Source organism: Triturus cristatus, chromosome 1_2 (genome assembly GCF_964204655.1).
Source record: "Triturus cristatus chromosome 1_2, aTriCri1.1, whole genome shotgun sequence".
NCBI lineage: Eukaryota > Metazoa > Chordata > Amphibia > Caudata > Salamandridae > Triturus > Triturus cristatus.
Genome location: NC_140580.1, coordinates 589,914,869 through 589,937,072, shown reverse-complemented (window position 1 = coordinate 589,937,072; position 22,204 = coordinate 589,914,869). Strand labels below are relative to the sequence as shown.

The window sequence follows — 22,204 nt, the reverse complement described above, 5'->3', positions numbered from 1 at the left end:
ATCTTGCTCAGCACATTCTGGATCTCATCTCCAATTCCCAACCCCCTTAATGTACCTGCCAAACATTTCCAATAGACACAGTCAAAGGCTTTGGCCGCATCAGGAGTTCTATTGCCAGGGGGACTCCTTGAGTTGTAGTGAGATCTATTGAGCCTATTAAAGTGTGTGTGTGGTCTCAACTGCTTTCCAGGTAAGAAACCCTTCTAGTCGCAATTCAGCAGTATTATCATCCGATATTTATTTATTTAGAAGTTTTATATAGCGCTGACCAGACCCGAGGGTATCGGAGCTCTTTACATCGGATGTAATGCAGAAAATAACACAATACATTCCTAACAAGTATGGGTGGCAGCGTAGCCATGCGGTGCTGAGGTTTTTGAAGGTCTTAGAGGAAAATTACTGTGATGGGTAGAGTTCCGCTTTTGATGAAGCGTGACACGAACGGGTTCAGGGGCGCGGCGGGGTAGAAGACATTGAGGACATAGAGTCGAAGCGTAGCGAGGTGTCTGCTTCAGCGTTCCGGCTGTACCTATCGGTTCACTAGGGAGCGGTCGAGAAACAAGACTTAGAGCTGATTTTTTAATTTTGCAAAGGATGGAATAGTTCTGATGTGGGGGGGGGGGGGGGGGGGATAGAGTTCCAGACTTTGGGCGAGTTCCCGGCAAAGGACTGGGAGGCAGTTTTTTGTTTACGTGTTTGATAGATCGATAGATATGATAGACCAGGGCTGTATGGGGTTCTTGCCTAGTTTTAAAATTAGTGAGATAACTGCCTCGACCCAGGACTCTGGTAAAGGGGAACGCCTCAATAGCATGCCATTTAATAATAAAAAGCCAGACCAGGATCACTACCTCTGGCAAGAGAATATAAAACTCGTTTGAGTTCCTGTCTAGGCCTGCTGCTTTTCCTCATTTAAATTTTCTAACTGCTGTCAAAACTTAATTCTCCGAAATTTCACTACTCAAGGATTGCTGCTGTTCAGAAGTTACAGTAGATGCTTATCCAGTAGCCAGTTATCGAGCTCTCCTTCATCCACCTAAGTAGTTCTGTATACAAGTTCTGAAAGAACCGATGAAACGCCCTTCTCCACTAACCGATCCTCTTCTTCATGACTGATTTTCCCAATATAATTTCGTTTTCTATCAATCCGAGCATTCCATGACAGCAGCTTCCAGCAGCTCTCAACCTGCTCATATTCCCTCAGTTTACTTGCCTCCCCTGCTGTTGTGCTTTTTCCTCCAACTTCAATTGCATATCCTCCAGCATCCCTTCCAGGCTCTTTCTAATCTCCCCCTGGACACAAGTTGATTTCAGTTCAGTTTCTACCATGACAATCTTCTCTTACAACTATGACACCTGCATCCTTTCTCTCCTAACCCACTGAATAGACGAGCTCTTCAGGGACCCACTCAAACAGGCCTTAAATGCATCCCATACCAGGTGAACGGGGGCAGAAGCCATATTCCAACTAAAGTAGTCTCCTGAGCCTTCCTCTATCTCATGCATAATTCACAGCTGAAAGAGTAATCTTCTATAGTCAACCTTTTTGACACAAGACTAGTCCATAGTTTTGATACTAAAGCTATGTGATCGCATATATGGATAGGGAGATACTCGATATCCATAATGATTTCTTCTTCCACCACATCTAAAAAGAAATAGTCAGTCCTCGAGTAATGGCCATTCTTCTTGCTATAAAAGGATCAATTCCTGCATTTCCCCTTACCCTGTGCCACAAATCACAGAGGTTTCGATTTTCTAACACTGATAAAGGATAAGCCCTCATCTTTGGCAAGCTGATTTGCATTCAAACTGAAGACCTATCTAAGTTGTTGTTCAGTAGGGTATAAAAAATCACCACCTAAAATGACAGGAGCATCAAATGCTAACAATGTAGAAAAAAGTGTGGTTAATGATGAGACATCATCTACATTTGGACCATAGTATCTAGCTATAGTACACAAACTTTGCCGGACCTTAATTTCTGATACTATCCATCTCCCCTTCTCATCGGCCTTGTATCTCACGACTTCCACCCCAGCATTCACCTTAACCAGATTGGCTAACTCCCTTCGTGCTGCGCTGCTGGTATGTAGCCTCTACTTTCTCCAACCACCTTGCCTTGTAAGAGATTCATGCACTCCAACCAAACAAGTCTCCTACAGTAGGTTAACTTGAGTCGTGCTAGCTCTTAGATATTGAAAAACGAAGCACCATCTTCTTCTAAACCGTGGCCCATTCACATTCCAACACCAAATTGAAAGGGGTTCACCCCGCCAGATAATCCCTCCCCCCCATAATCCTTGACCAAATCCCCCCAATAATTGTGGCTCTATCTAACATATATGAGGACATTATTTCCATTTTCTCCCTATGCTCTGTGCCTTGTGTGCAGCCCCCCAGGGAACCCTCCCACTCTTGCCTCCTGGCATTCTATGCCAATTCGAGCTGGCACCCATGGGAACCATTTAAAATACTTTGGTTTCACCCTAGGATAGCACTTATATGTACACCACTTACTGCCATCTCTTCCAGGACCAGAAAATTGCACATTTTATTAGCCCACATGACCTTTAGGATTGCTGGAAACCTTACCTGCACCACCATCTCCATTCTTCTAAGGTCCTCCATTCGCTTACCCAGCTCCAACCGTCTATCTTCAGTGGTCTGAGAGATGTTGGACCTAATTTTGAATTCGAGATCTTGGACCTGCAGAGACTTTTCCTTCAAGGACGCCCCAGGATTTTTCTTCAGCTATATATGACTGAAAATTAACTAGATCTTCCTGAGCCTCTTACGCCCTGGGTTCATCTTAAAGGGCTCATGATGTAGCTTTTGAATTTCTGCTTCTAAGTCTATAGAGGAGGTCACCGGAGGGAAGGCCTTAGTCAAAAGATACCTCTTATGAGAATACAGGGGAGAATTACATATTTTATTTGGGCCAATAAGGTGGTTAGACTCTCTTGGAAGAAGTGAAGGAGAATAGGGTGTGGAGGACTAGGGCTTCCGGATTTCCAACTGTACTGCTGGGCGTATCAACTGAAGAATAGTAGGATGCTAATGCTCTGCCCTGATAGTTCATTGATGGGTCTCATGTATAGCACAATGCTGAATGATTTACCTGAGGTTGGCTTCATGTATAAGTTTGGTGCTCCCAAATTCTTCAAGAAAGTGCAGCTGAAGTGCTTGAAGGCAGAAGTGAAAATGTGGTACGGGGGTTCGGTCTCTCTAGGGGATACCATACGAATACTAAGTGGTCAACAGTGTGGGACTCACCTGGGACTTCAGAAGGTTCGCTGGATAGTCTAGAAAGAAAACTGAGGGAGGACAGAATATTGTATTGGGGGCAGATGGTGGAAGGGGCCATGGCCCTCTCTTGGGACACTTGGAAGGAATTGACTAATGGAGCGCATTCCAGGTTTAAATTGTATGAGAGATCTGCTTGGCTAAAAAAAAATCAGGGGTGGATTGATGTCGAGTTGAACTCTATTGAAAAGGATCTTCAGGATCGGAAACCAAGAAAGAAAGAGTTATCATGCTGGTTTGGCCATATGGTGGCAGCCAGTCCCATACCTATTCTGGTATGGGAAGGATACTTGCCAAGTGCGGAGTTGAAAGAGTTATGGCAAGTATCTATAAGCATGTTTTATTCTGTGACTAAATCTGCTGCATTCAGGAGAAACCACTTCTTCACCTTACATAGTGTCAACTGGATCCCGGCGTGGCTGGCCAAGGTAAGAGGAGATGGGTAATTTAAAAGTAAGCGGTGTGGAGCTCGAGAGACGGAAGATGCCCACATGTTTGTTAGCTGTCCCCTTCTTGAGGACTGTGGAAAAGACTATTTCTGACATCCTGGGACTGGAAATGGTACATGTTCATGATCATGTTTGGAATAGTACAGCGACGATCAGGTTCTGGGTGCCCATCGAAAATTCAAAGCCTGTTGATATTAGATTTTATTCTGGCAAGGAGGGAAATATGTAAAATGTGGTGCCTACCTCTAACCCCAACTTGGCGGGAGTTGTGGAACTCAGTGAGATACTTTAGGTAATTGGACAATAAGATTAATCGGAATGAGTAAGGCTGAATCTGGGTCATTTTGAAATATGTTGGAATTTGATAGAAGACCAAGATGTCCAAAGATTATACCTCTTGGTCAGTTTTAGATGTATGAAGCCGCGTGGTGACTTGGCTCAGACTCCGACTGAAAATAGATCCCGATATAAGCACGAGCGCCAGATGGATCAGGAGGGTGCTTGCTTATACGATGTGAAAGGAGGACAAAAAAGACAACAAAACGTGCCGATTGCATATAATTCGCATTTATATTCCAGGGCGGAAGTGTGTTTTTGCATCCACTGACAAAATACCGACTGCAGTGAAGATGGCTATTTTTAAAGAGTTGCCACTTGCACAAGGGAAGCACATCATTGTTGTTACTCTCATGCCAGCCTTAGAGGCTGTCACAAAAGAAAAAGTTAAATACCTGTAGACCTAGTTCGGCATTGCAGGAATTTTCATAAAGTCATAAACCTTGAATAATTCCATGCAGCCTGAGCGGACACCGGAACACCTTCATCAATACATATTGACAATCCAAAAAATAGATCTGTGTTGTGTTGATCACTAAAAGTCATTTTCAAAAAACTTACAGAGTAGACTGCCAGAGATGTATTTTCCTGGCGAATGCTTGCAAGAATTGCAAGCGGAATGTACTGAAAAAAGTTTACAACACTTTGTCATAGGAAAAGTAGATACAGCATAAAAGGAAAAGACAACCTGATGGACAAACACTGGTAAGTTCAAAACCTGACCTGTACCTTTAAGAACCTTAGAGAGGCCCTATCCCACAATGCAGTGCAGTGTCAGTTTGCCTGTGAGAGTAGGCTCTTTTTTCCGGCTCTCTTTTCACAAAGTGCCCTTCCTGTGGCAGAAAGAAAGCTTACTCTGATGCCCAGACGGTTTGTGTGGGTGATTATCTCCTCAGCACCTCACTAAGGGATGTGACATTTGCAGCAAAATGTCAAAAGGAACGCCTAAAGATTTTGATGGTATCATGCTGCGTGGCTAGATGAAAGACTTGAAAGTGGACCAGGAAAGGAAGAAAAGGAAAAGGTTGGAGAGTTCTGCCTCATACCACTCTCGTGAAAAACTATGAAAAATAGATACTGACAAGAGGAGCTCTCAATCTAAAAAATCTCCCTCTCGACACCGCCAACTTTGGTATCACCGCCATGAGCTGGTGTCAAAGTCATCAACATTGAGAGGCCTGGTCCTATCCTGCCTGCCTTCAAAGAAAGGCTAAACGTTGATGGGACTCCTACAACGTCACCGCTCCACGTCAAGATCAGCGACAGGACCTTCCTCAGGGCCTCTGACAGTCTACACTGTAAATGCATGGCAAATGACTTTCAGTGATCAACAATATACAGATCTATCTCCTGGATTCTCAATATGTATTGAGGAAGGTTTTCAAGGGTGCGCACAGGCAGCATAGAAATAGTCAAGGTTTAGGACTATCAATGAAGATCCTACGATGCAGAAACTGGCATTCCTAATGCTAAAGCTCTCCATCCTAGATGGATAGTGGGCAACATCATTAACAATTGTTGACGTAGACTGTCTTTGACCCATATTTACAGACATAAGGATTTCTACAACATGAGCATGTCTGGGCCATGCCCAACACTGTTTTACCTCTTGAACAGTATAAATACATTAATTATACTGATGGTTCAGCCCAGCCTGCTATAGGCACCAAGCACCAATATTCGGCGGCATATGCCACTCTTCTTGGCGTAATGTTGGATAGAAAATTCCAAGCACAAAAAACTTGCACTCATTCCTTAGGGGACTGCACTGCGCAGTTGGCTGAGCTGAAAGCTTTGCTTTTTGCACTAGAACATACAGATCCTGAATTTCCCACAATTACAGTGTGCGATTTGCATTACTGTGTCCAGTCCTTTAATCATCATTTACAATATTGGCGCCAAAAATGGATTCAAAGATTTTAAAGGCAATCAAGCTTATAACGTTTTGGGTGAAAGTGGCAGACCTTAAAAATAGGTTGCCACTAACTCACGTTATTCATACACTAAGTTGTCAGTGTGTGGGAACACACGATGTAGGGAGTTTTCCGATTGATGCAGTGGCCAAATCTGCAGTTGCGATTGATACGGTGATTACTCGTTCTAGAACGAGGATAGATAATGACATATTGGATGCCGTGAATACTAACAAAGACGGCACCCCTTTACCTAAGGGCTTTCCATCCAACTATACGTAACACTTAAGTGAATAAAATATTCCTTTTGTAATGATTCCAGGGGTGGGTCATCATCTGATTCCCAACCAAGATCGCAAACTAGCTTTAGTTATAGCTGCGCATGAAGGTGTTGCTCCTGCACATGCAGGTGTGGTGGCCACAATTTTATTGCTACAGCAACGTTATTGGTGGCTGGGCTTATATCAACAGGCCCAAAAATATATGTCCTTTGTATATTTGTCAACAAATAAAAGCTTCCACCGTGAAACGTCCACCGCAGACTACCAGATGATATACAACATGTCTTTTGGCTGCATTTATTTGGACCACTGTGATCCTCTTATTTCTGATACTGCCTTTAAACTGATCATAGTTGCAGTTGATTCTTGCTCCAGCTTCTTCTGGGTTTGGCCACAGCGTTCTGCTGAAGCTTGTCCTGTTATTAAAGATATGCAAGTCTTTATCAGAACATATGCATGCACTACATTCGATTAGGATCTGGGCCTCGCTTTTGTTTCAAAAGAGTATCTGGACACCATGGCTTCCGTGAGTATAGAGTTGCATTATTCTTCTCCATATCGACATAATTGTTAGAATATTAACTTCTGAGGTGGTCCGTTTACCCGAAGCATATGTACTCTACAGAATGTGTCTATGCCCTGCAACACTAAAGAAAGATAGATGAGAGGCTGTCCAAGGCTTACCAGCCCTAGAATTGTACAACATGGCAGCACAGCTGCAGCATGCTAACAAATGGAGTAAAGAGACTGATAACTGGGAGAAGAGATTACTCTTCAGATCACTTGGGGGGAAGGTTGTTACCGACGCTCCTTAAGCAGGGAGGAGGTGTTTCAGAACGAGCACCACATGTAGTGCGTCAAACAGCAAAGGTAAGGGAAACTGTGGTTAAAAGAATTGTGTGTCGTGCTCCTTTTGCCAGAGACCTGGAAATATGATAGCTGTGGCTATTTTATAATATTCCTACAGACATGTCAATGGCAACTTGTGGAGGTGAGGTATGCAGTTTCCACTGGGTTTTGTAGCCTGGTGAGGGGTTTATAACATTTGAGGCTCTCAAAAGGCTTATGAAGTTAGACATGAGCAGTTCTTGTAATATGCAAAGTTGGCTGGAACTGTGAGTGGCTTTTGGTTGAGTATCCGAGAAATCCGGACACATCTGCCACTTTGACAGGGCTTTTGGAAATGGGCCAATATCCACACATAGGCTTGCAAAGTCCTAATACAAGATAGATGGGATAAACCAATGACGGCCAGACAACACTGGGACGCACACCTGAACATCCCATTGGCATAGAGTCAATGGAAGGTGTTGTGTGCTCAAGTGCAGGAGGTATGTAGTATTGCATGTTTTAAATTAATCCATTTTAATTACCTACATCGTTCTTACTGAACACCAGTAAAATTGGACAAAATATACCCACATATGCCCTGTGCTTACACCATGTGGGGAGCAACGGAAGCTGCAATCCTACATGTGACATAGCTGTGCACACAGCTACAACATTACTGGGGTGGGATAATAACCTTGTTGAAAAACACCACAGGGGTGAGCCTAGACAGCACTGTGCAGCTGTCTCTCCTGGAGATTATCCCTGTATGGAAATGCAAGTAAATCCCACAATTCTCTGCTCTCCTAGCCCGAGGTTTGGTCAGATGACGTATAGAGATTAGATGGCAAAACCAGAAACCTCCAGCCCCATGAAATATCCCACTGGGAAAGAGATGTGTTGGATTGGGCTTTAGCTGAGGAGCTCAGAAGCCAGGAAGTCAGGAAGGACGATGAGGTTTTACATGATTTGTACATATGGGCTTAAATGATAAGAATTTATGGGAAAAGAGCAAACCTATGGTATATAGAACCCAGAGGTGTAACCTGGGGAACGTTGGAAGGAAGAGTTTCAGAAACTGTAACTAGGGAGAGTGGAAGGGACTGTTGCGATTATGATGTTTGTACTAACTCATCTGCGATGTTGAAGAATATACAAATGGGATTGAGGCCTGAGGTGGCGGACAGCATGCCATGAAGATGTAGAGTGTATATTTTAGATGCGATGTGTGTATATTGTTCAACCATATACAATCAGTCTACAATGTTGATGTAAATAAATACTTTCAAAAACTAGACTAGAAAAATATGAGTAACTACAATTAAACATGTAGTCTTTCTGGGCTTACTGATACGTGTACACTGGCTCAAAGCTGCTCTCTGGTTTTCATATTCTGATTGAATGTTACAATCTCCTCTGAATTCCACGCATTAAGCAGTACAATATATAAACTATGGTTTTTAGGTGGAGCAAAGAGCAGCGCATGCGCTGCTTGCTCGACTTTTAGTGAGGGGGGTTTTAAAGTGCTACCCACAAGCTTTTCCTGGCCTCAAGCTTGAGTGAACGCGCGCAGCCGCCATCTGCCTTTCTTATCTCTTCCTCCCCATCGCTGGCCATTACTTTCACTTTCGCGGCCTCACACGTCACGATTGTATCCAGTGCAACCCCGGACAACTGGAATTCCCAGCAGCAGCACTTAATGTTTCCAACACTGCAACCCGGCTCGTGGTTTTAAAGTTTATTCTATCAACTGAGCTAGTGGCTTCAGCAAGTGCTTTGGTGTGTGGTGCTTTCTCGTGGCCTACCAGGAATATCAATGAAACCCCTGGCGCTGCCCCCCTTTCGCCAACACAAAGAACTACTTTCTCGGTGTATTAACCTTTTATAGACTGCCATGGATATTTGTTAAAAAGAATTATGCAAGGTGCATTTCAAACAGGAAGGCTGTACCACGCTCACGTCAATCTGCGAATGAAAAACAATGACATATAAACACAGCAAACAGAACCACTGTTCCATCGAGATCAGAGTAACCGACTTTAATAAATATGAAAAACAAGCCGAGATTCAATCTGACAACACATACATCTTACTTCAATTTGCCGCACAGCCCTCATTTTAAAGTTGCCTTTCTGAAGATTAAATGTAAAGCGATGTAAACAGGCAGAACAGAGCGCGCTTGCCATTCTTAGTCGCGTCAGCAAGCTCTGACACTTTTATCAATGGCATGGCGACAGCATCCTCCGGCACTCTGGGGCTCTCCACATACTTCACCCTCCGGATTGGCCTTGATTCTTTCTTGAGTCAAGTCTTGTTTTTTTTTCTTTTCGCGTGCTTGTTCTTTTCCTCTCCTGCTCCATGTTACACTCTCCCTGTTAGTTTGCTTCCCTTCCCTCCACCCACTGTGTTGCTCCCCTTCCCTCCACGCATTCCCTGCCCTCTGTTGCTTCCGCCGCTCTCCTATTGCTCCCCTCTCACGTGGCGTTTGTAATCCTGCCGCCTGCTTTGCCCCCTCGCCCTCCACTGCTGCTCCATTTCCACTTGACTCCCAGAGGGGTTGAGGACATTTGGATCAGGTTCGCGGGGTGGGGTGGGGGGAGGGGGGGGGGGGAGACAATGAATTGTGCGACTCTTGATAACTTTTGTGGGGGGAGGCCTGGGGTGTCACAGTGGAGGTCAGGCCCCCTGCTTTCTATCTCTGAAGTGCACAACTGCCCCCTCTAATGCATAAGTCCAGCTATACTGCTGCTCTCTCAGAGACCCTGCAGAAGAGCAAAGCGGACATTTCTTCCTTCTGCTCCACAGCTTCAGATTGGAATCTGAGGGTTGCACAGTTTTACTACATTACAATTTGTAGTTATTCCTACCCGGCCGCTTTTAGCTGCCTATAGGTGAACGCTTGTTGTGACCACAGAGCTTCCAGTGGGATGAAAAACAGTGGAATGCCCTTAGTAATGAAGGGCGTGACTTAAATCATGTGAACGGCTATCCTGTGCTTTACAAAGTGTGCTGTAACTGTGCTTAGAACTAGTCATTATAAATGGTACACACGTGACCATCACAATGTGTGCACTGTAGTCTGAACACTGTTATGGCTTGCACTGCCTTCAGCCTCATTTCCAGAGCTCTCAGTCGTGCCCCCCTTGTGAACACCCTCCCACCACCAGAACTCATCAAAATAGGACTCAGCTGACATATACTGCACGAGCAATGAAAAACCCAATGACTCCGCAAAGAGTTTACCAATGTTAACAAACTCAAAGTCTTTACTTGCATAAAATATGCAAAGTGCATACAGTGACTTGATGCTAAAACCAATGGAAATCCAACAGGTTCCCAAAGGCGAGGCCTTTTGGCTTTGTAGTGTGTTTTAGTGCGAAACATCAAAGAGCTATGTTGCCCTTCTTGCATGGTTTGTGCTATTTGGCCAAACCCAAAACGTGACCTCCAAATACTTGTTGAGTCATACACGTTTCGACTCATCATCCCACATATTCCTGTGTATCCTAAGCAGGCGATCATGTTGATCCCACCAGCAACTTCCACCAAGAAACGCCCCAGACCTGTATCCATGCAGTAGTAACACAAGGCCTATCCCATCGCTAACTGCTGCCCAGTGGCTATTACTTGCACTGGAGCAGAGTCTGAAGTTTGGCGGTGGTTCCTGCGTATAGGGCGTTCCCGTAGTCCAGTCGGCTGGTGACGAGGGCCTGGGTGACCGTTCTTCTGGTTTCTGTGGGGATCCAGCAGAAGATCTTTCGAAGCATTCGCAGGGTGTTGAAGCATGAGGATGAGACGGCGTTGACTTGTTTGGTCATCGTGAGGGAGGAGTCCAGGATGAAACCCAGGTTGTGTGCGTGGTCCGTGGGTGTTGGTGCGGTTCCCAGCGCCGAGGGCCACCATGAGTCATCCCAGGCAGATGGGGATTGCCCGAGGATGAGGACTTCCGTCTTGTCTGAGTTGAGTTTGAGGCGGCTGTGCTTCATCCAGTCTGCTACCTCTTTCATTCCTTCCTGGAAGTTGATTTTGGCGGTGGCTGGGTCCTTGGTGAGGGAGAGTATCAGCTGGGTGTCATCGGCGTAGGAGATGATGTTGAGTTTTCGTGCAATGGTGGCGAGGGGGCTCATGTAGATATTGAAGAGTGTTGGACTGAGTGATGATCCTTGAGGTACGCCGCAGATGATCTCGGTGGCCGAGGACCGGAAGGGGGGGGGGGGGGGGGGGAGGCGGTCTCTTTGGGTTCTTCCGGAGAGGAACGAGGTGATCCATTCCAGGGCCTTCCCTTGGATTCCAGTGTTGCTGAGGTGGTGTATTAGGGTGCGGTGGCATACGGTGTCAAAGGCTGCTGAGAGGTCCAGGAGGATGAGGGCGGCTGTTTCCCCATTGTCTATCAGGGTTCTGATGTCGTGCGATGAGGGCGGTCTCGGTGCTGTGGTTGGCTCGGACTCGGAAGGGTCGAGCGAGTTGTTGTCCTCGAGGAAAGCAGTCAGCTGTTTGTTGACGGTCTTCTCGATGACTTTAGCCGGGAAGGGGAGAAGAGAGATGGGTCGGAAGTTCTTGAGGTCCTTGGGGTCTGCTGTGGGTTTCTTCAGGAGGGCGTTTATCTCTGCGTGTTTCCAGCTCTCAGGGAAGGTCACTGACGTGAAGGAGCTGTTTATGACGTTCCGCAGGTGGGGTGCAGTGGTGGTGCCGGCTTTGTTGAAGATATGATGGGGGCATGGGTCGGAGGGGGAGCCGGAGTGGATGGTGCTCATGACGTGGATGGTGTCTTTCCTGCTGATGGGGGTCCAAGAGTTGATGGTGATGCTGGGGGTCGCTGGTTTGGTGTCCTGAAGTGGGGTTTGGGGTCCGAAGCTGTCGTGTATGTCTGCAATTTTGCGGTGGAAGAACGTGGCGAGGGAGTTGCAGAGGTCCTGTGAAGGGGTGATGTCGTTGTTGCTGGCGTTGGGGTTGGAGAGCTCTTTGACGATGCTGAAGAGTTCCTTGCTGTTATGGGTGTTGTTGTCCAGTGGCTCTTTGAACGATGTCCTCTTGGTGGTCCGGATCTGCTGATGGTATTCGCGGGTGGCGGCTTTGAGGGCTGTCATGTTTTCTGTCGTTCGTTCTCGGCGCCAGGTCTTTGAGTGTTTGGCAGGATCTCTTTGCGGTTTTGAGGGCGTCTGTGAACCATGAGGGTTTTCTGGTGGTGGTCTTGCTGTGGGGGTTCTTCAGTGGAGCGAGGTCGTTGGCGCAGTTGGTGATCCACTGTGCGAAGTTGAGAGCTGCGTCGTTGGTGTTTGGTATGTTGGTGTCGGCAGGTGGGTTCTGGCTCAGTGACGTGGTAAGCTGGTCAGTGGTGATTTTGCTCCAGCATCTGTGGGGGATACGAAGCATGTGGTGGTGAGATGTGGTCTTCTTGAATGTGAAATGTATGCAGCTGTGGTAGGTCCAGTGTAGTCCTGTGGAGTGGTTGAAGGCGACGTGGTTGCTGGCGGAGAAGATGGCGTCGAGGGTGTGGCCAGCGAGGTGAGTGGGGGTGTCCACCAGTTGCTTGAGTCCAAGGTTGGCGAGGTTGTCGAGCAGGGTGGAGGTGGTGTTGTCGTTGTTATTCTCCAGGTGAAAGTTCAGGGAGCGGGGGGGACACAAAGCGGGAAAGAAACAATCACGGGGAGACCAGAAAGGAGCAAAAACAGGCAATACAACAGTGGCACAGGCAAATACACATGGGCACAGTAATATAAAAGCACTAGATACTCAAAGCACAGGAGCAGCGTCGAACTCGCGGCAGCAGCGGTGAAAGTCCTGGGAACACACAGGGAGCCGTGCGGTGCATGGAGTGACCGGCCCTGCAAGCAGGGTTAAGGGTCACAGCTCACCACCGCGCGGGTCTCCTCCATATATGGCCAAGTGGGAGGGAGGAGCAGCTGGGAGCGGGGTGGCGAATGGGCGTCGGGGAAGCGGGTACAGAAAGCAAAAGGGGCGGGGCTGCCGGGGAGCAGCGGGGGGGCACAAAGCGGGAAAGAAACAATCACGGGGAGACCAGAAAGGAGCAAAAACAGGCAATACAACAGTGGCACAGGCAAATACACAAGGGCACAGTAATATAAAAGAACTAGATACTCAAAGCACAGGAGTAGCGTCGAACTCGCGGCAGCAGCGGTGAAAGTCCTGGGAACACACGGGGAGCCGTGCGGTGCGTGGAGCGACCGGCCCTGCGAGCAGGGTTAAGGGTCACCTTAATGAAAAACTTCAAGACAATACATGGAACAGCACAAGCCCATACGACATATATTTCTGGCTTGGTTTGGATGGCATGTCACTGATTATTGATTAAGGATTTCCCCACAGTTCAGAATCTGGAGTGTTGCTGGTGGATTTTAGGGCATAACAATCTGTGCAGTGGGTGCATTGGCAGGTCCCAGTTAAGTGAAGGACCTTAAGCACTCCATTTATATTTCTTTTTTAATATCAAACAAGTTGTGGGGGCCTGTTTTTTGGGCTGGGGTCGTGGGAACTGTTGCTACACCACTGGATGAACGGTTGCATTTCAAAGTATATACTTTAGTATGTACTTATATGTGTATGTACTTTGTGGGCTCTGGAGATCAGCCCCAGGATTTGTCTGCTTGGGGACTTTTTTTCTGTTCAACTGCCTCAATTTAACTGTCTTAGAAAACGACCAGTAGAGGTCAGTAAAATACCAGTATTGCTATCTGCTTAGGGATTTTCTTTTTGCATTTTTCTGGCAACTGCCTCTATTTAACTTTCTTGATAGAAAACGACCAGCAGGGGTCAGTAAAATACCAGAATAACTTTAGCATTCTTTAGATTCCAGTCCATAGAAGCACCCGAAGACTAATGTGCTGTATAGCTAAATACATATAAGGTCCCAAAGGCGAGACAGATTGCATTGAAAATGCTTGTTAAAGCTGTGCTCAGTAATGAAATCTGCTGAGTTTGCCAGCTCAAATGATAGCTAGCCTGACTAATTGACCAACCGGGAGCATGAGTCTGGGATCCACACTGATGGATCTGGAAGTTGTTAAACTAGACTGACATAGGGAAAAGCTACGTAGGATAAGTGAATGCAGCTGCAAAACAAGCAGGAGCACACTGGGTACGTGAATAAATAAATGACCTAAATGTCTGGGCAGTTTAACCCTTTCTATGCTCATGACGGAGCGGTTTCGTCATGAGCCACGGTGGGCGTGTGCATCCCCCCCCATGGGCAGCCCAACAACTTGCCACAAAGCGGGATGGCAGCGGAAGAGTTTGCGCTGCCACCCCTGACCCCCCCATGGAAATCCCATGACGTCAGGGCGCACAACGTGCGCCGATGTCATCAGGAAGACCCGGACGCCCTGGAAGCCATTTGCTTCCAGGTGTCCGACGGAGCAGGTAGGTTTCCTTGCTCCGGGGGGGTTCCTGCACGCACAGAGGCATCAGGAGAGAAGAGAGAGTTTTTCCTCTCCCCTGATGTCTCTGTGCAGGACATTTCTGCTTCACGATCGTGCACAGAGTCGCGATTGTGCAGCAGAAATGCCCCCACTAGGCACCAGGGATTTTATTTACTATGTAATGGAAGCGGCCCCTTGGGCAAGGGTCGCTTCCCAAGGGCTACATTTTTGGTATGTCTTTTCTGCACCTAGAGAGCAGATCTGCCCGTTTTTTTGGCATTTCTGCCCGCAGACACCAGGGATTTTATTTTGAATGTAATGGAAATGACTACTCACTGTGAAATTGTGGTGTGTCCACATTGCGTTTTGGGCCGTTTCCTGTAGCGGGCACTAGATATACCCACACATGTGAAGTACCATTTTTCTCGGAAGACTTTGGGGAATGCGGGGTGGGTGGAATTTTGTGGCTCCAAACAGATTCCAGAACTTTCCACCACAGAGATGTGAGGAAAATGTTTTTTTTTTACAATTTTGAGGTTTGCAAGGGATTCTGGGTAACAGAACCTGGTGAGAGCCAGACAGGTCACCCCATCCTGAATTACCCTAGGTGTCTAGTTCTCAAAAATGTATAGGTTTGCTAGGTTACCCTAGGTGCAGACCGAGCTAGGGTTCAAAATCTACAGCTAGGCACTTTGCAAAAAAAGGGTCAGTTTTCACTGTGAAAATGTGGTGTGTCCATGTTGCGTTTTGGGCCGTTTCCTGCCGTGGTCACTACACCTACCCACACAAGTGAGGTACCATTTTTATTGGGAGACTTAGGGGAACACACAGTTGTAGATCAACTGTTATTACCTGTTGACTTTCAATGCATTTCTGCCTTCCAAATGTAAGACTGTGTCACTTTGAAAAATGTCCTATAATTGACATGCTGGTATGGGTACCCACATTTTTGGAGATGTGCAAATAGTTACTGTTTCTAAACTCTATATTTTGTTCCCATTTCAGGAATACGTAGGTGACTTTCATAACGATTTTTCCCTGTTTATATTTTTCAAAATGAATTGCTATATACCCGGTACACAATAAAAAACCATTGCAAGATGCTGCTCAGTTATTGGCTCTGGGTTTCTCGAGTTCTTGGTGAACCTACAAGTCCTATATATCCTCACAACCAGAAGGGGCCAGCAGATGTAATGTTATATTGCTTTCAAACATCTGTCATACTTAGTAGAAGTTACAAGTGAAAACGTTGGCCCAAATGGCTGTTTTTTTCAACTCATTTTAAATTTTTTCTATTTCCAACTGTTAGTTTCTATTCGAAACCCTTGAAGGATCTACAAAAATGACCCCTTGGTAAATTCAAAATTTTGACTACTTTTCAGAAATGTATAGTTTTCCAGGATCTATCATTGCTTTCATACCCATTTTTACCATTAACTGGATGGAGGTGGAAAGCACAAAGAATAACAGAAAGAAAATGCCAAAGCTGTGTAAAAAATGTTGGTTTTCTGACAGAAGTCTGCGTGTCCCTGAAAGCTGGGAAGATGGTGATTTCAGGGCCACTACCCCTTTGTTGATACCATTTGCAGGGAAAACAAGCATTTACAATGCAACGGTCTCGGCATCGTTAAAGTTAGAGCTATTGGCATTGCTCATGACAATGCCGTTTCTTTAACCCCTTCCATGCCCATGACGGAACGGTTCCGTCATGAGCATCGGTTGCGCTGTGCTCATGACGGAACCGTTCCGTCATGGCCCCGCCCGTGCTCGAACCCTTCAGCACCGCGGGGGAATTCCCGCCGCGCTGAAGGGGTTAAATGTTTTAAAAACAAAAACATAAACAAAAATAATGTCATAAGCAATGCCAATAGCTCTAACTTTACCAATGCCGAGACCATTGCATTGTAAATGCTTGTTCCCCTATTGTTCAGCTTGACTACAAAACGCACCATTGCATGGTGGGATATGTAGTGCTATCTCGCATTATTTACTTAACGCCATAGTCTAGGCAGAAAGAACGTGACTGAAATAAACGCACCGACCGATTGCTCCACGGATTTTAATAACAGTTTACTTGTCCTCTTAATTTCAGCCAGGGGGCAAAAATGACGAGTGGAAAAAAAAAAACAGTTTCGCGCAAGGTCGAGCATTATCCGCCTAGTTCCTCGGGAGTATCGAGTTGTGATTTTTGAACGGCCGGCCAAGCGTGCCCAAATTTAAAGCCAGGTGTTCTTTGTGTTTGTTGTAAATAACCGGACGAGGAGGTTAGCTTTTCACTTCCCTTCCCAGGTCTCTGTTTGGTAACAATCCCTGCGCCTTTCCAGGGCTGTCGCGTTTCTATGACCACCAGGGCTTTAAGTGGGCAGGGTCCTGCCGGTGAAAAAGCAAGCGTTGAAACGGTTCTCTATCGGGCTCTCCGTTTTTGCCCTCACCATCAGGGAGAAAAATAAATCTTAACTCTAGTCTGCAGTTCCATCCTTTACAGCCTTTGAAGTCCCCTGGTGTCCGTGCGCACGGTCGGCCCTGCAGGAGGGGGAGGTGGAGCCATAGCGGCCGATCCACCAGCGCCATGGAGGAAAGCAGACAGCAGGACCGGGCCCCACCGACAACCACCACCACCACAGGATCCGCGCTTCGGTGGGAGAGCAGCGCCTAGAGCGTTCAGAGCACTGTGGCCATGTCACGGGGCCGCTAGAGTACGCGGGGAGCCATGGGCGCCTTGCTGAGGAGCCTGCTGGTGTGCAACCTCTACTGCTTGCTACGAGGTGAGGGGCCCAGGGCATAGGCTGCAGACTCGGAGCCTGTGGGGCAGATATGCTTCCTAGTCATGGCGGAGCACCGTTAGGGAATGGGTGCATTTGATGGGTGAGAGAATGACCAGCAGACTTTAGAGGAGCGTCGCCCTGTAGGTGAATCATTGAGTCTGTTGAACGAGGAGGCCAGCGGCATCTAGGTGCAGGGTCTCTCATTGGGTTGGAGACGGTATCCCGGTGGACCTTGTGTAGAGGGACTGTGTAAGCGAAGTGGGTAGGGGAAGGTACGTTCAGTGTGTAGGGAATAAAGAGTCATACAGGAACAAGGCAGAGCAAAAGGCACACCACCGCCTTTCTCCGAGGCAGAGCAGAAATGCCTCGGGGAAACGCAGTGTCCTTTTCGGATTCGGGGGCGTGTTTGTCTTTTCTCTCCTCCAGCCATTGGCTGGAGGAGAGAATGAGACTTTCTTTAAAAAACACGCCCCCCGATCCGAAAAGGACGGGGCCTAATCGGAGTGACTGACCTCTTCTCCAGTGGCTGGCCAGCATTTACGAGGCCAGCCAATGGAGAACAGGGGAGAAGAGGGGCGGGTTCAAGCCCCTCTTCTCCAAGTCATTAAATCTCCGACTTCCGGTTCTGCCTTTCGGCAGACCGGTAGTCCTCGACCTAAAAACGGACACTTTCATCTGTAGCCCTTTATTCTCACCCCCCTCCCCCCCCCCCCAATAAATGTAGCTGTATTTCTGGATTCTCTCCAGGGAATCAACAAACCCCGGGTACCTTTAAAATCGCCATTATGTTGGAAGAAAAGGAAGTAAATTTGGCGTGGCTACCTTAAGTGGTCAAAAAGTTATAGGTGCCTAAGCGCGAACTAGCCCAAATAGCCCTAAAAATGCTCAGCACAGGGGGGAAAAGGCCTAGCAGCGAAGGGGTTAAAGAATATTTCTGTTCGAAACAAGAATTCTAAGAGCCTCTTGCAATGAGAAGCTATTAAGGGAGAGGGAGAAATGTAAAAATACAACACGAATATCCACTAAATCTTAGCTTGTCATACATAGTATAAGCAGAGCTTAGCATAACATAAGATCAATACATAAAAGATGACACTTACCCAAAGATTGTTTTCATAATAAAAAGCATCTAGAAGTTTTACGATATTAGGGTGATCACAGGAGGCAAGAATATCAATCTCCACCATATAATCTTCGAGTTCATCCTCAGACTTGGTATCAATCACTTTTGCTGCAGCCAAGATGCCAGTCTCTTTATTCTGGGCCTAGATATTGCAATGAAAACAAAGTTCAAATCGATATATATGGATATGTATAATAATAATTTTGCCAAGTGATGGTCTACAAATCATTTATCGCGTATGAAAAAAGCAATATTTACATGAAGGTCACTTTTGAAATAAACACAATGGTTGTTTGTAAATGCTGCAAAGACAATTTAAGGTTTCCCAACATAAATCATCAGCCTGGAAAGATATTATGAAGTGTGGAATACGATGGCTATTTCAATCCTGCCACACCAGTACCAAGGGCCAAGCTGGTCATTTCAGCATCCCAGTTGCATTATTTCCACCCAATACTTCAGTGGTCAGCAGGTTGCTTCTGGTTCTGGCAGGTCTCAGATGAACTTTCTTTCTCCACCCTTCCCCAAAAATGCTGTTTTAATGTTCGCCTATTTATGAGTGGTTTTCACCCTGACTTCCCTGGTTGTAGTCACAGATTTGTGATTTCACTAGCAGGGCATTCTAGTCCTGAATGCCACAGTCTAAAATCACAAAAGACTTTACTGTTCCCAAATATTGACACGAGGCTACCAAGAACAAAGAAAATTGTTACAGTGCCAGTGCCCACAACCCCAACATGTCGATCTAGGTGGCTGGTTGGTTAATAAAAAAATCAGGTCTTTTTGTTGAAGAAACGGTCAGATATGTCATGGGTCAGTTTCCTTTGTAATAACTGGTCATAAATCCACACAAATCACTGCTGTTCACTCAATTTGGTATTACTAAATCTCTAAATTGGTGTTACATCTGTCAAGTAGCCAGTCTCTGATTGGGGAACATATTTTTGTATCAATGGTATCCACCAAGAGTTGAGTTCACACAGCTTGGTCGTCGTTTTCATTGACACCGCAGTACATGCTAACAGGTTTCTTCTTTAAGGGTGACAACACTTCAATCTGAAAATTTTCAGCTTCACTTTTATATTGGACTTTGATACACTGGCTAGGGGCTCACCCAAAATAGGATCCATTACAAGAGAAGGTAGACCTCAGCCATTTTCCGTTTGCCTTGGCCTACCTTTCTTTTCCTTTTGCTTCTCCCTTCTGATAATTATACTTCGAATGATCTATCTACCTTCATGCCGGTTTATGTCTAGTGAACGTATTCCTCTCAGTAACACTGTCTTAATATGAAGAGTGTTCTTATTTGCATAGTGGCATAACATCAGCCCCTCTTCTCCAGAGAAAGATGCGGGTATCTAAGTCAATCATCCATCAAAATTAGTGTCAGGTAGATGACTTTCTCTAGGCAGCACCCTCCACATACATTCATATGGCCCCAGCGGTGTTGGAAAAGGTGCAATGAGCGTTCTTCTTTTACCCTCTTACTGCCTCCAGGCAAAGTACCATTATTAAACAATACAATAGCCTGTTCCTAACTAGACAGCCCCTGCCGAACATTAACTTTAAAAATTACAAAGCACAACCAAACACAATGTCAATAAACACCGATTCAGAGGAACAAGAACCCCAGACCACGAAAGGTGCCAAGTTTCCTAAAGTGCTACTGCAACATACAAATGGTAGTAAGTGTTACACAAATGTACATGACATGAACACCATGATGGTTTTGTGGGTTGGGGGGCACTTGAAAAGGTAACTAGGTAAACTGCAAGATTTCTTGGTTATCTTCGGTAAAAACAAATACAAAAAAAAATAATCTAAAAACTCTACTCAAGTTGTAAACAAAAGGACTTTAAAGCCAAAGACTCGTACGTGTGCCTAGTGTCCTGCTGAAATAGTAATGGGCTTGCTACTTGCCCTTTTACACAATCTGTTAATCAGTTCAATTGTTCTACAATAGGTAGCAGTGTTTAAAAATCAAGTTAAAAAGAATTACACAAAATAGGAGAAAATCTGTCATTGTAAGCTTTGAATGTTTGGCAGTGTGAAATGAGCCAGATCGGTGTGGGTGGAGGAGCGTGAATAATGCCCAGGGATTCAGCTATCAAAACCTGCCATATATTGTAAAAGTTAAAAAAACATATATGTCCATTTGAAGAGCACATAAATTACATTCTCTTTTACACTTTGGCAAAAAGTGTAGATAGGACGCCAAACATATGCCATAGTGAATACCACAGAAACCATACACCAGGCTAAACATTTAACGATGTCCTTTGTACTGTGTAGATGATGCATCACCCTCTCAATGCATTAAACTACAACAGGACTGTCGGGTTCCAATAATTGCCCAAATGTGTAAAACTCATTCCTTTAGGAACACTGGTTGAAAACTGACTGCTGCCGAGAACTGTTCAATGTTAACGATTAGAATAAGAAGGCTGACATCAGGCCCAGCTTTTGGAGAGCGAGTGACATCTGTTTATTACTCTGCCACAATTACAACAAGCATTAGAGTTTGAGCTATTGGCATTGCAAATAACAATGCCTTTTATTTTTGTTTTCTTTTTAAAAACCTAAATAAAAGGCATTGTAATTTACAATGCCAATAGCTTAAACTCACGTAACTGCGAGACCTATTGCATTGCAAATACTTGTTTCAGTAGGCAGGGGCTGTCCCAGCCCTGGTACAGTGTGACAGCTAATTAACAGACACAGATTTTCTTCCCCACCCCTTCCTCCTTAGGAGCTGAGGGAAGCACTGTTAATGTGCTGTAGAGACACTGAAAATGTTATGTGGGGAGACCTTTGTGCACTCTGCAGGTGAGCAATGTAATTAACTTGGCCCAGCAGGGTGGCAAAATGCCTGGGCGATAATCCTGAGCTGAGCCAGAGAAATATGAAATTCTGGAGGACCCATAAGATGTACATATATCTTCTGGGGACTTGCATATTTGAACTGGGCGCACTCTTTTGACCCCATTTGATATCTTGCTGGACTTTGTAGGCCAAAGGGAAACGAAACTACACTGTAAGGCACAATTCCCCCTATGTGTATAATAAAGTGTAACTGCAGATGGAACAGTAAACCATACTGACTTTACCTATGAGTGCCGGTCAAGTGCCCCTTACACTAGCTGTGTTGCAGCAGCCTCATCTTAAAAGGCGGACACTGGCGGGAAACGCGCACAGTCCATTTACTGTGTGATTACAGTGGGTTAGACACAAGTAGTGTGATTCACCCACAGTAAAAATTCCAAAACTGGGTTATCACAAGCATTTACAATGCAATGGTCTCGCCTTTTGCATAAGTTGGAGCTATTGTAAATGACAAACTTTTTCATTTATGGGTTGGTTTTGAAAACAGATAAATAAATGGCATAGTCATTTACAATGCCAATTGCTTTAGCTCTCGCAAAGGCGTGACCTATTGCATTTTATCCCTCTCCCCCTCCCTCTCCCCTTTTGCCCTCTGGGACAGAGGGCAAAAGGGGCACAAAAGGGAAAAAAAACGAGTGGCGCAGAAGGGCACAGACAAACGAGAGGAGCAGAGGGCAGAAAGGCACAAAAAAAAGAGGGAAACGAGTGTAACAGAGGACAGAAAGGCACAAAAAAAGAGTGGAAAACGAGTGGCACAGAGGGCAGAAAGGCACAAAAGACGAGAGGAGCAGAGGGCAGAAAGGCACAAAAAAACGAGTGGAACAGAGGGCAGAAGGGCACAAAAGAGCCACACACACACAATCCTTTGGTGAATATGTAGTGTTGGAAGGGGTCCACAGCGGCGGGGAAACCAGTGGGACAGAGGGCAAAAGGGGCACAAAAGG

The 22,204-nt window shown here is 45.8% G+C and overlaps 1 protein-coding gene across 2 annotated transcripts in view; it reads right to left on the bottom strand.

Moving 5' to 3' along the window:
• Window positions 1–22,204, bottom strand: part of SLK (STE20 like kinase) — a 475,210-nt gene that overhangs the window by 365,112 nt on the left and 87,894 nt on the right. For both annotated transcript variants that reach the window (XM_085606718.1, XM_085606727.1), the window contains exon 2: window positions 18,355–18,519. In XM_085606718.1, coding sequence (XP_085462844.1) covers window positions 18,355–18,519 — 165 coding nt within the window. The remainder of the gene's footprint in view (window positions 1–18,354; window positions 18,520–22,204) is intronic.